We start from the raw sequence: 13,296 nt of genomic DNA on the forward strand, positions 1-13,296 counted from the left end.
CTCACAAGTATCTGCCATGTACTAGTGGATGGTCTTCCTACGTGTGATGATAGTATCCATGTTGATGATCTGACTTATCTTGCAGCGGTTGCCGTGGCAGGGCTGTGTGGTGTTGTGGTCGATGTTGTCTTGAAGATTGGGTAGTTTGCTGTGAGCAATGGTCTGTTTAAGGTTTGGCAGTTGTTTGAAGGCGAGAAGTGGAGGCATAGAGATGATCTTGGGGAGGTGCTTGTAGTCATTGATGACATGTTGAAGGCTGTGAAAGACATGTTGTAATCTCTCCACTTTGGGCAAGTCCTGGACGATGAAGGGTACTCTATTGGACATATCCTGTATCTGTCTTCTGAGGAGGTCCTTGCAGTTTTTCCGCTGTGGCATGTGGGAATTGGCAGTCGATGAATTGAGCACCATATCTCGTTCTTATGAGGGCATCCTTCAAAATCTTCAGGTATCTGTCGCATTCCTCCTTATCTGAGCAGATCCTGTGTATGAGCAGGGCTTGTCCGTAGGAGATACCTTCGTTAATGTTTAGGGTGGAAGCTAGAGTAGTGGAGCATCGGGAGGTTATCCATGGGCTTGTGGTAGAGTGAGGTACTAACGTGTCCATCCTTGATGGAGATGCGTGTATCCAAGAATCCAGTCCATGTTAAGTCTGATGATGAGATGAAACTTGTCGATATTGCTATGTAGACGTTTCAGTGATTCCTCACCATGAGTCCAGTAATTGGTGCAGTGATTCTGAACTTAGTAACCTGTAGTGACCAGTGTTTGGCACTAGATGGAGCTTGGTCAAATAAAACTTCAGATGAGTGTAATTTTAACAACTTACAGTATTTCCATTTTGATTATGTTTCTTCCAAGTTTTTAACTTATTTATTTATGAATTTTGGCATTTAGGAATGTGCACATTTCACCTTAGTTGTTTTTTGCTGAGAAAGGTCCTAAAGTACTATATGGTGTCTTTTATATTTAATCACTTATTTTATTTTGCAAGTATTTTAGCTAAGAATGTACAGTTCTGCAGTTATGGTACAGTATTTCAACATGTAAATTGATTTCTCTGGGCAAGAAATGTCCAAAGAAACCTAAATACTGTTTTTAATGGAACTTCTTATTCACTTAAAATTATTTCACTTAATGTTGCAATTTTCAGAAAAACAGCCACTGTTTCAAATCAGGACTTTGTGAATGCAATTCACTTACAAATGAGTGCTGGTAATTACAAACGTTTATTTAGACTGTGTAGAGATACCATACAGTGCAGGAGAGACTTTTCAGCCCAATGAGTCTATGTTTTCTGGAATGTTAACAGCTCCTTTATCTGCCATATTAATGACCACCGCTCAAATTCTGACTACTTTAGTTAGTCATGGCCTATTATTTTCTTAAAACAGAAAATGCTAGAAATACTCAAAAGGTGAGGCATCATCCACCGAGTGAAATAATTAAGTGATCACATCAATGGTCTTTTTTAGACCTGATTCTCCCTGACCAGTTTATCTATATCCCAAACGTTAGGCCATCTGTCTCGATTAATGAATTCTGATGACATTGCACCATCTCCGATATGTGAGGAAATTCCCTGATGTTTTACTGATCAGAACTGAATTCAAAGTATTTAAGGTGAAGTTTGATGAAACTCCTGCTTCTAACTTTATATCTGGTGTTTCAGTTGTGTTATTTAACATACAGGTAGCTTTGTTGTTTGCTGCTCTGCTTTTTTTGGCCTTTTTTAAGTAAAGTTGACTAATTCTTTCAGTTTAATCTTCAGGTATTTTAACAATATCCCTGGAATATGCATATCAGTGGTTATCCTTAGTTAGCTACATTAAACTTTGTTTGCCACTCTCCTGCCCACTTAGTTATTCTGCTTAAACCTGTCAGGCATTTCAAGCTGCCTCTCCACATTGGTGTCATCTGAAAAGTTGGAAATGTTTCTTTAAATTTTTGAATCTAGCTCACAAGCAATTAGGAACAGTTGTAAACAGTCTTAAGACTCACAGCTACCTCCAACTTCCTTTATCATAACTCTCCCAGTAAGTATTTGTATTGTTTTCTGCCCTGCAGCTAATTTCTTCTTCATCTTCGGGAGTTAATCTGAACTTCCACATCTTTGAGTTTAAACAGTAGTCTTTTACATAGAACCTGGTTAAATACATTTTGGAAGTCAAGATATAGTGTGTCATTGAGTTTTTATCGTATACATGGGATGTCACTTCCTCAAAAGAAAACCAAGGTAGTTGATAAAATGTTACCTTCCAGTTCTGACTTCCTATCGTTTTGTTATTACTATATGAATAATACCAACATTGGCAGTATCCCAAAGAACACAGTTTCAGCTAAAGATTTTGAAAACCAGTTTTCAGAACATGTAAATTTTAAGAAAATTCATTATTGCTATTCAAAATGGTTCTGCTTTTGATAAAGTAAAACATTTCAGAGAATAGAACCTTGAAACAATGAAAGTTACTTCACCCAATTTTTACAGACCAGCCACAATACAAGTGATCAATGATCACCACAGTACAACAAAAAACAACTGTACAAAACAATTTCAACTTTAATAACTTTCCTGGTCATCAATAAATTGATCTTTCTATATCATAAATAGATGTAGAAATGCTTTCTATTTGTTTTAAGCTGGCGATCAAGAAGAAGCTGAATTATGGGAGAGAAAAGTTGATTGCTAAGGGTTGCTAATCTGAATGATCAATAAGTTAATAGCTTGGGTATATTGGATAGTGTGGATGGCTGAAATATGTCAGAGTGTTAACATCATCTCTATCATTTGTAATATTCTCTTAATTATATGTGTTCAAATTGCAGCTGCTCAGACAACCACGTTATTTTATTTTTAAATTATTGTTCATATTCTTTAGTATATCCCAACAATAATTATTGTCTTTCAATATATGGTAAAATTTATCAATCACTGATTGCTTCTGATTCTTTTAGCTGTTTGTTGCAAAGATGAAAATTTAATAATGGGATGCTGTGCATATGATCTAGATGCTGACAATATCTCTTTTGATTTCAGCCATCAAATACTATCGGAGGGCCATGCAACTTGTACCTGACATTGAATTCAGGATCAACTATGTCCATTCTCCCGAAAGTGATGGAAATGGCAAAGCTTAGTATGTGAGAAATTACTGTTTAGACTGTATTCTTGTAATTCAGGGTGAAAAATAGCAATTATTTTCATTAATCACTACGTTTGACTATTTGCATTTATGGTGAAAGAATCTTGTGAAAGGAGCTGTTAAATTTGCTTTACAATTAGTCTATTAACTTCCATGCAGCCTATACTTATATTTAAATGAAAACAATTCAACTTGAATACTGTCAGCACCCTCCCCTGCATTACTCCTTTAAATTATTTGGGTTGGTTTTCTGCCTTATTGTTGGACAGATAACCTGCAAGAGAGAGCCATAAACAAAAACATCAAATAACCTTGGTGGGATAAGAAGAGGAACAGGCAATAGAGAGATGGATGAGTTGGTGGGGGTGTTACTGAGTAGCTTGATGATCTCGGAGGAAACACCCATACTATTCCCAGGCCTGTGAGCAGTGCTTAAAAGCATTTCCCTCATTCGTTCAACCATTCTTGCACTTGCTAGATTTTTTTAAAAACCTAAGAAAGCTAGCATATTTGGTAAAAGTTGAATACTTGCTAAAATTAATGCAGTCACATTACAAATCACCATTATAAGCTTTTAATATTTAAAAACTTGATCACCTGTCTGTCACCTGCTTCTGTTAAAAGTGAAATTGGATGGGTTCACATTTTTGCTATTTTATCCTGTTGGATGCAAGCAAGCTGATATTTACAAGTTAAGATTGAGCTCTAAATACCTGCATCAGACAACTGAAAGAATTGCCGTTATGTTAGTTTGCTGAGCTAAGAAGAAATTCCAGAGAAATTTGCTCCATTTTTATAAGACTTGAATGAGACATCAGGAAACTATAAGCCAGCATTTTTAACAGTCTTCAGCAAAGTCTTTAAAAATTATTGCTTAACATCTGGAAGAACGCAAATTGTTAAAAGATGATATAAGGTTCAAGAATAAATGGACATGTTTAACCAACTTGGTGGAGATTTTTTGATTATATCACTGATACAGAGGGGAAACAATTAGTTGACGTCCTCTTAAATTCTGCAAAATGTTTCAGATTAGCATGCAGATTAAGGGTTATAGAAAAGAATTGAGAAATAGGTCTCAAAGTTTGGTACTGGATAGGAAATTAGATTAAATACAGAAAATAGACAATAAGCATAGATTGAATCATTTCAGTTTGAAAAGAGGTTGGGGTGAATTACTTTCAGGATCATAATTAATATCTTTTTTTAAAAAATAGATTTTTTTTGTGTGTGTCAGTCATAAGAAAAATCTTCTAAATTGCAATATTGCTGGTAAAAACTCAGTCTGGCAGTATCTGTGGAGAGTGTAACATTGAATCAATATTTGATGACCTGATGAAGAGGCAACGTCATGAATCCAAAATCTTAACTTTGTTTTGCTTTCCACAGATGCCGTCTAAAGTTACTCTTTTAATTTCAGATTTCCAGTATCTACAGTGATTTTCCCCTTTCATGTAAAACATACGATAAGGAACAGTGCAGGCAGATTCAAAATAACTTGGTCAATAGTTGCAGATTAAACTTAGCGTAGATAAGTGCAAACGTAATAAATATTGGTCGGGTTGGATATAGGCCATTTGGCCCCTTGAGCTTGCTCCACCCCCATTCAGTAGAATTGTAGGTAATCTGATTGTGGCATTAACTCCCCTTTCATGACGGAGGGGCTCTATTATGTGAAGTAATATATGTTAGAACCAGGAACCAAGAGAACATGTAAGCGAAACAAGTACGCTGAACATGAAAGAAGGCAGTTACAAATGAGCAGCAATGGTAATGTAGCATTTAGCTGCAGTAAAACCAAGAAAATGACACTGCATTAATAGAAGATTAAATCAGGAATTCGAAAGCAAAGAAGTGGGTGTAACTATTCCATCATATAATTAGGTAAAAAGTTAGTTAGGTAAATCTTTGAAAATTTGCTGGATCCAATGAATTTTTAATGGGTTTAAAATGTGTTATAGTTTTTTTTTTGGAAAACCGATCACTCTGCAAAATAGCCACTAAGTCAAAGTTGTGTTTGTGGACATTCTAGTAAGTGTTTGAAGCAATCCAATACTAATATCCAATGTGTGGGTGTGTCACGAAACAACCCACCGCCCCACAGTCGAACACTTTAACTCCCCCCTCCCACTCCACCAACAAGTTGCAGGTGCTGGGCCTCCTCCATCACCAATCTCCAACCACCCCACATCTGGAGGAGGAACACCTCATCTTCTGCCTTGGGACCCTCCAACCACACAGGATCAATGTGGATTTCACCAGTTTCCTCATTTCCCCTCTCCCCAACTTATCCTAGATCCAACCTTCTAACTCAGCACCACCCTCATGACCTGTCCTACCTGTCCATCTTCCTTCCCACCTGTCCTGTCCAGCCTCCTCTCTGACCTATTGCCATTACCCACCTTCATCTACATATTGCACTCTGAGCTACCTTCTCTCCCCCCCCCCCCCCCCACCCTCCATTTATCTCTCCACCGCCTCTGCTGACAAGCCTCATTCCTGATGAAGAGCCTATGCCCAAAATATCGATTCTCCTCAGATGCTGCCTGGTCTGCTGTGCTTTTCCAGCACCACACCCTTGACTACTTTCTCGATGGTCTGAGGTTAAATTCGGTGCATGTTCTGAAGGGATGTTATAGATGTATAGATGTTGAAGTGCCACAAACAGATGCAGAAAGTAAGCAAGGAAACTAATGGATGCTGGCCTTTATCACTAGAGGACTGGAGTATAAGAACACAGAGGTTATACTGCAATTTCTTTTTTTAAAGTGCTGTTTAGATACTGCTTACAAGCAGATCTGCGTACCAAACCTTAGGAAGAATATTTTGGCCTTGGAGGGAGTTCCATGTAAGTTTATAAGAATAATATCTAGACCTTGGGAATTAAGTAATGAGGACAGATTATACAAATGAGGCCTGCTTTGTCTACAATTTTAGAGGCATATGGTCTGATCTGGTTGAAATCTTCAAGATATTAACAGGAAAAGATATGGTTAACAAAGATAAATTACATCCACAGGTTGGAGATTCTGCAACTCTCGGGGCATAGTCTAAAAATTAGGGCCAGGTAATTTGGGAAAGATTTTAAGAAGCAATTCTGCACACACAAGCTGTAGAGTTTTGTACTCTCCTCCACAAACAGCAGTTGATGCTAGGTCTGTTGTTAATTTTCTATCTGCAATATATTTTGTTAAGCAAAAACATTAAGGAATCTGGGCAAAAGGATATGAAGTTATGATTGATCTGTGGCCTGATCTCACTTAGTGGCAGAACAGGCTAGAGAGGCTGAATGGCCTACTCCTCTTCCTATGTTCATATTTCAAAAAACTTTTGTAATCATTAAAAAAAACATACTGTAAAAATAAACAGTTCACTGCATTCTTAAGATACAGGCTTGACGTTGACAATAATGTTAACCAGTATTTTTATTAAATATAAAGAGATAAAATATATAAAAAGGAAATCTGACAAAAATAAAATTGCTAGCAATAACAGGCTGTTTACATGTTCTTATCCCATCAGTAATCTTTTTGTAATTGTAATTGCTTGCATATCAGTGCTTTTGAAATATACTTGATGTCACTGCCATCATTTGCTTTGCTTAGTCTGAGAACATAGCTCCTTTGTCTCCTGCAAAGAACTGACGTGAAAAGTTAACCCGTTATTTGTCTTGGTTTACCAAAGGCCCTGCTATTTGATTTTGGCACTTTTTGTTCTTGTCTTGTGTCATGACCTGTTTATGAAATCATTGCCTAGTGGTTAACCTGATTGCTCCCAAAACTGATTTGTATTATGTCAGGTCTTTTGAGGTCCTCAGTGTAGGCTTTATGACCAGTGAACTAGTTCTGAAGTGCACACATTTGTGTTCTGTTTGTAATACAGCAACTATTTGCATACAGCAAGCTCCCCAATCAGCAGTGATAGTGAAAAGGTAATTTGTTTATTTCATCATGCTGAGTGAGGATTAATGTTGATCAGGACACAAGGAAAGCACCCTGCTTTTATCTAGCAATATTGCTGTGGGAACTTATATCTCCACCTGATATGGCAGAGAGGATCTCCAGTTTTTCATCTCATTCAAAAGGTTTTACTTCCAACTGTGCAGTCCCAAGGAGAGTGCTATGCCTTTTGTGGTTATTATGCTCATATCCCGCAGTCGGGTTTGATTTCCTGACGCAGATGAGAAAGTCTGCCACAGATGAAGCACATTGCGATCTCTCATCTAAAAATGACCAATACTGGCAATCACAGCGGGTCAGAGAGTGACTTCAGCTCTGATGAAGAGTCACCTAGACTCAACATTAGCTTGCTCTCCATGAATGCTGTCTGACCTGCTGTGATCTCCAGCATTGGTTGTTTTCAGTACAGATTCCAGTATCTGCAGTAATTTGCTCTGGCAATCACTCATCTGTTCACTTCAAATATGGTAAAAGCCAAATGTAATTTATCAGTATGCCGTCTACCTTATTTATTAAAAAGAGAATTATACATAGCACCAGAGATAATGATAATGTTGTGTTACTTTATGCCTCCATAACAATACGTGCCTAACAATGAAATATACAAAAATCAATTTAGCAGTAATAGACAATGGTCAATAGGTGGTGCTGTAGTAGTACATTTTCTGCTGAATGTTGATATCTTGCTTTACATGAAGATTCCTCCTCCACTGTTCCTGTCGTCTTTGCCATGCACTGTGGCTTGTGCTGCCATTTCCAACCACTTTCACCCAATTCCCAGCTTCTTATTGCTACTTGTCATTTCCTAGCTCTCTTTACCAGCTCTGGCTTCTCTTTCCTCCATCACCCCATTGCAGCATTTTGTTCTGTACCGCCTCCTGGGTGTCTCTTACCTTTCTGCATTGTCCCTGGCCTCTGTTACCTTACCTGCTAGCTCCATTTTCTTTAGTCTGTCACTTTTCTCCCCATTTCCAACACCACCACCGGCTTCTCTTTCTTTTATCCTTGCCTGCCAACTTAAATTATTTGCCTCGTGCACCTGTCTTTGATATTTTTTCACTAAATGCTCCAGCCCTCAACCAGGTAGAAAGTCCACAGGAAACTGACCAGTTTAATAGTAAGATCCATGTATAGTTTGGTTAAACGATGAGATAATGTTTTAGGGTCAGATTAAGTTACGATCCAAAGCCTTATCAGCATTTTCCTTTTACTTTTTCAAGCATGTCAGATGAAGCAATGCTTTGAAAGTTTTAATGCTTATAAGACATTCTGATAGTATCTTGGGCAATTTGTGTCTGATTTCAACAGTAAATACAAGCTTGATATAACACAATGTAATCCATTCCTATTCATCGCAATTTAACAGATTGAAGATACGTTTATACCTGCTTTGTGGATTTCTGGTTAGATACATCCTTTTATGGCTTTGTAGTTCCCTGTTCAATTGCATTTGGTTGTATTTTAAAGAAGAAAAGGTTTATAGAAAGCCACTATTAAGGTCCATTTTGTAGCACATCAGCCCTTAAAAATCGGGGATAATTTTGGAGAGAGGTTCCAGTTCAGATTTTTCAGTCTTTCAATGTTTGATGTGCTTGTTGCAGAGCTTAAAAAAAAGGCAGGTTTTTTTTTTAGAAGGCTGCATGTGACTCAATTTACAAAATCGCAAGGAAATAACTTGTGTATGTTTCCTTAACCTTATTGAAGTATTGTGTGCTACGCATAGAGATAGGAAACATACAAACATGAGTAGGGTCTCAGGGTAATTAGATCATGACTGGTCTTTCCCTCCGGCTTGGTCTTTTCTCTAGATCTACCATTAGCTTTACCTAATAAAAAATGTTACCAATAAGCTCAGCACATATAGCCTTCTGGAGGATTGAAATCCAAATTTCTACTATCCTTTGTGTGAAATAAGAGCTTCCTGATTTCACTCCCAAAGCGATTTGGGATGTCTTGAAGTCATGAAATGCTTTATATGAATGCAAGTCAATCATCAAGGTCTAATTTTATGTCCTCTTCATTTCTCCCACTGCAGAAATTAACATCTCTGTACCTGTGCTATCAAATCCTTTGTCATCTTAAAAATCTTGATTAGATAATCCTTCAACCTTCGAACAACAAAAGCTTTCATTTCTATTGCATCTTTGACCGTAAAGTATACCATGGTTCTTCACATGAGTATTATCAAATAAAACTTAGTGCCAAATCATGAGTGTGTGGAACAAATGACTGTAAATGTGTCCATAAAGGTAACATTTTAGTTATGTTTAAGGGAGAAAAAAGGTGGCAAAAAGAAGGTTAAGGAGGTAATTTACAGTATGTAGACTATTTCTGGGAATGATTTAAAGTATTTAGTATAAGAACGAACAGTAATATGAGGAAAAGCTTTGTCATGAAATGAGTGGTTAGGGTCTGGAATACACTGCATGAGAGTGCAGTGGAGGCAGGTTCATCTGAGGCTTTCAAAAGGCAATTCCATGATTATTTGAAAAGAACACCGTGTAGGCTTAGGAGGAAATGGCAGGAGAATGACTCTAATTGAGACAATCATTTGGAGAGCTGTTACAGATACAATGACCTCCTTCTCATTAACAGTTCCAAGATTTTGAATTTGAGCCTTTGAAGCTCATATTAGGGTCAGGAATAAAACACAGGAACCAAAGAGCTTGATTCAACCTCCAAGCAAGTTGCCAGGGAGAGAGATTGTTAGTTGCCCAGGACATTTATGGTGGGAATTGATCATACTAACCCTAATCCATCTTGATATTTCGATGAATAAAACTTTTGCTCATCCAGTATTTGCCAGGCCAATGAGGGCAGGTGGCAGAGGCTGCCGATCAGAAGGTCTCAATTATGGTTACTGTCTGACTATGACCGATGGGGTAGGTATTCTTAGCCAATCTGTTGAGATTTGTTATGGCACACCTCTGGGGCAGGTAGGACTTGAATCTGGGCCCTCTGACTCAAAGTGAGGGCTCTATCATTGAGGCACACAATCACTTCTTACCAGTGGGATACCAGGGCCAGAGTAAAGATATTTTGATGCAAAATACTTATGTTCCTTGATAGAGAACAAGAATTTTAAATAGGATGTGAAAACTGCTAGAGGAGGTAGTGTGAGGTCTTTGGTGTCAATCAGGATATTGCTATGATGGAGGAGTGCACCTGTCTCTTCACACTACTCCACTGGGCACAGCATAAACCTAAGCTACTTTTTCCAGTTCTCAAGCAGACAACGAAATACCTTTAAACAAAAAATCTTATCATCTAGGTTTCTTAGTACAGAGGAACCTCGATTATCCGAATGAGATTGGCAGGCACTATTTCGTTCGGAAAACTGATTATTTGGTTAATTCATTTCCTCTGGGGCTCGGAGTTTTCTGTGAAGTCTGCTCCCTGTTCAGGAGACTAGGCAACAGCACACTGCGTGCGAGACCCCGCCCCTATGCCAGCCCCCAATTCCGTCCATTCCCACCCCATCTGCCCCTAGCCCTGTCCACCCCCACCCGACCCTCAATCTTGTGCACTCCCACCCTGCCCTGTACAGGACAATGTTGGACAAATTTTCTGGGGAAGGAGGGTTTAAGGTACACCCTGTGTAGGACTCCAGGGAAAGTGTGGGGAAAGAGACGGTGCCTGGACTGTCCTCAGCAGCATTTCAGGGAGCTGAGTTCATTTTTAATCATTGTACCTGTAAACAAAAGACACGATCAGAGTTGAAACAGCTCTTTGATGTGATGTTTCTATTGGGACCTCGAGATCTCCTTCGGATAGTCTGAAATTCGGATAATTGATATTTGGATAATAGAGTTTCCTCTGTAAAAACAATTATTATTAATTTGTTATCAAAAAAATTACCCAATTATTGCATCTTTATTGAATAAGATACACATTCAGGTAATTACAATTCTAAATACTTATCTCTATAAATGTCCCTAAACAGAAAGACTTACACATTCATACAGCCATTCTCTTCAGGATAAGAGAAAAAAGATTTCAGTGCAAAGACTACTTTTCTGGAGAGGGTTGGGGGTACACTTTGGCCAATGGGTTATTCTTTAAGGCAAAAGGAAATGTAGGATCTTCTAAAGTCTGTTGCTGTGATATTCTGGCATGTATGGCCAAATATCTTTCACAGTCATAAAGTCATAGAAATGTACAGCACGGAAACAGATCCTTCGGTCCAACTCGTCCATGCAGATCAGATATCCCAACCCAACCTAGTCCCATCTCCCAGCATCTGGCCCATATCCCTCCAAAACCTTCCTATTCATATACCCAGATGCCTTTTAAATGTTGCAATTGTAACAGCCTCCACCACTTTCTCTGGCAGCCCATTCCATACACGTACCGCCCTCTGCGTGAAAACGTTGTCCCTTAGGTCACTTTTATATCTTACTCCTCTCGCCCTAAACCTATGCCGTCTAGTTCTGGACTCCCACACCCCGGGGAAAAGACTTTGTCTATTTATCCTTTCCATGCCCCTCGTGATTTTACAAACCTCTACAAGGTCACCCCTCAGCATCTGACGCTCCAGGGAAAACAGCCCCAGCCTATTCAGCCTCTTCCTCTAGCTCAAATCCTTCAACCCTGGCAACATCCATGTAAATCTTTTCTGAACCCTTTCAAGTTTCACAACATCTTTCCGATAGGAAGGAGACCAGAATTGCATGCCATATTCCAACAGTGGCCTAACCAATGTCCTGTACAGCTGCAACATGAGCTCCCAATTCCTGTACTCAATACTCTGACCAATAAAGGAAAGCATACCAAACGCCGCCTTCACTATCCTTTCTACCTGCGACTCCACTTTCAAGGAACTATAAACCTGCACTCCAAGGTCTATTTGTCCAGCAACACTCCTTAGGACCTTACCATTAAGTGTATAAGTCCTGCTAAGATTTGCTTTCCCAAAATGCAGCACCTCACATTTATCTAAATTAATGATTACTTATGAAGTCTTGCAAACACAGTTCGCCCAGGAAATACAATCTTGATATGTCTTCAATCACTTTCAAAAGAACAAATAGGCTTCACTGTAAGCTCAAGAAGAGTTTTTTCCAGAAATGAGTGCTAGCAAGTTTTGACAAGATTTGTAGTTCAGGTTCTAAGTTTGCTCGCTGAGCTGGAAGGTTTGTTTTCAGACGTTTCGTCACCATACTAGGTAACATCTTCAGTGAGCCTCCAGTGAAGCCCTGGTGTTATGACCCACTTTCTGTATATTGTGCAGACAACAAGCAAAGCGAATATCATTTACAAAATACCTTACAAGAACTGTAACAAACACTACATTGGACAAACAGGCAGAAAACTAGCCATCAGGATACATGAACATCAACTAGCCACAAAAAGACATGACCCACTATCACTAGTATCGCTAGTACCCTTGCAAACAGATGAGGAAGGACACCACTTTGACTGGATCAACATTTCCATCCTAAGACAAGCCAAACAAAGAGACACGCACGAAAATTCGTAGAAGCATGGCATGCCAACCGTAACTCTGTCAACAAACACATCGATTTGGACCCCATTTACCACCCCTGAGAAAAAGAACAGGAAATGACATCAGCAACCCAAGGAAACCTAAACACATAAATAGAAAGTGGGTTATAACACCAAGGTTTCGCCGGAGGCTCACTGATGATGTTATCTAGTACGGTGACGAAGCATCTGAAAACCAACCTTCCAGCTCAGCGAGCAAACTTACATCCAGAAATGAGAGCTTTAAGCTAGTCAGTATGTTCTTGGTAGGCTTTTCCCAACTTGGCTTCTTCCAAGCAGGCCCTCTTCCAAACCAGTTAGTTTTTAGCAGACTTCCCTCCAACTGAATCAGATAAAACAAGACCTTTTCCAAACGAATCACTGTTTAAGGCAGCAAAGCAAGTCATGGGATTGTCAGAAAATGTTGTTAAAACAAATCACCAATATCTGCAATGAACATCCAATGATTAGATTAGATTAGAGATTACATTACTGTGTAGAAAAAGGCCCATTGGCCCAACAAGTCCACACTGACCCGCCGAAGCGCAACCCACCCATACCCCTACATTTACCCCTATACCTAACACTGCGGGCAATTTAGCATGGCCAATTCACCTGACCTGCACATCTTTGGACTGTGGGAGGAAACCGGAGCACCCGGAGGAAACCCACGCAGACACTGGGAGAACATGCAAACTCCACACAGTCAG

General features: G+C 39.1%; 1 protein-coding gene across 1 annotated transcript in view; it reads left to right on the plus strand.

The window, feature by feature from the left end:
- fbxo9 (F-box protein 9) overlaps positions 1-13,296 on the plus strand; it is a 95,792-nt gene that overhangs the window by 30,845 nt on the left and 51,651 nt on the right. The window contains exon 7 of the mRNA XM_043679725.2: positions 3,038-3,137. Within this exon, the coding sequence (XP_043535660.1) occupies positions 3,038-3,137 (100 nt within the window). The remainder of the gene's footprint in view (positions 1-3,037; positions 3,138-13,296) is intronic.

The sequence above is a fragment of the Chiloscyllium plagiosum genome, unplaced genomic scaffold (assembly GCF_037043375.1).
Source record: "Chiloscyllium plagiosum isolate Xiang-an unplaced genomic scaffold, Cpla_swu_hap1 HiC_scaffold_3, whole genome shotgun sequence".
Classification (NCBI taxonomy): Eukaryota; Metazoa; Chordata; class Chondrichthyes; order Orectolobiformes; family Hemiscylliidae; genus Chiloscyllium; species Chiloscyllium plagiosum.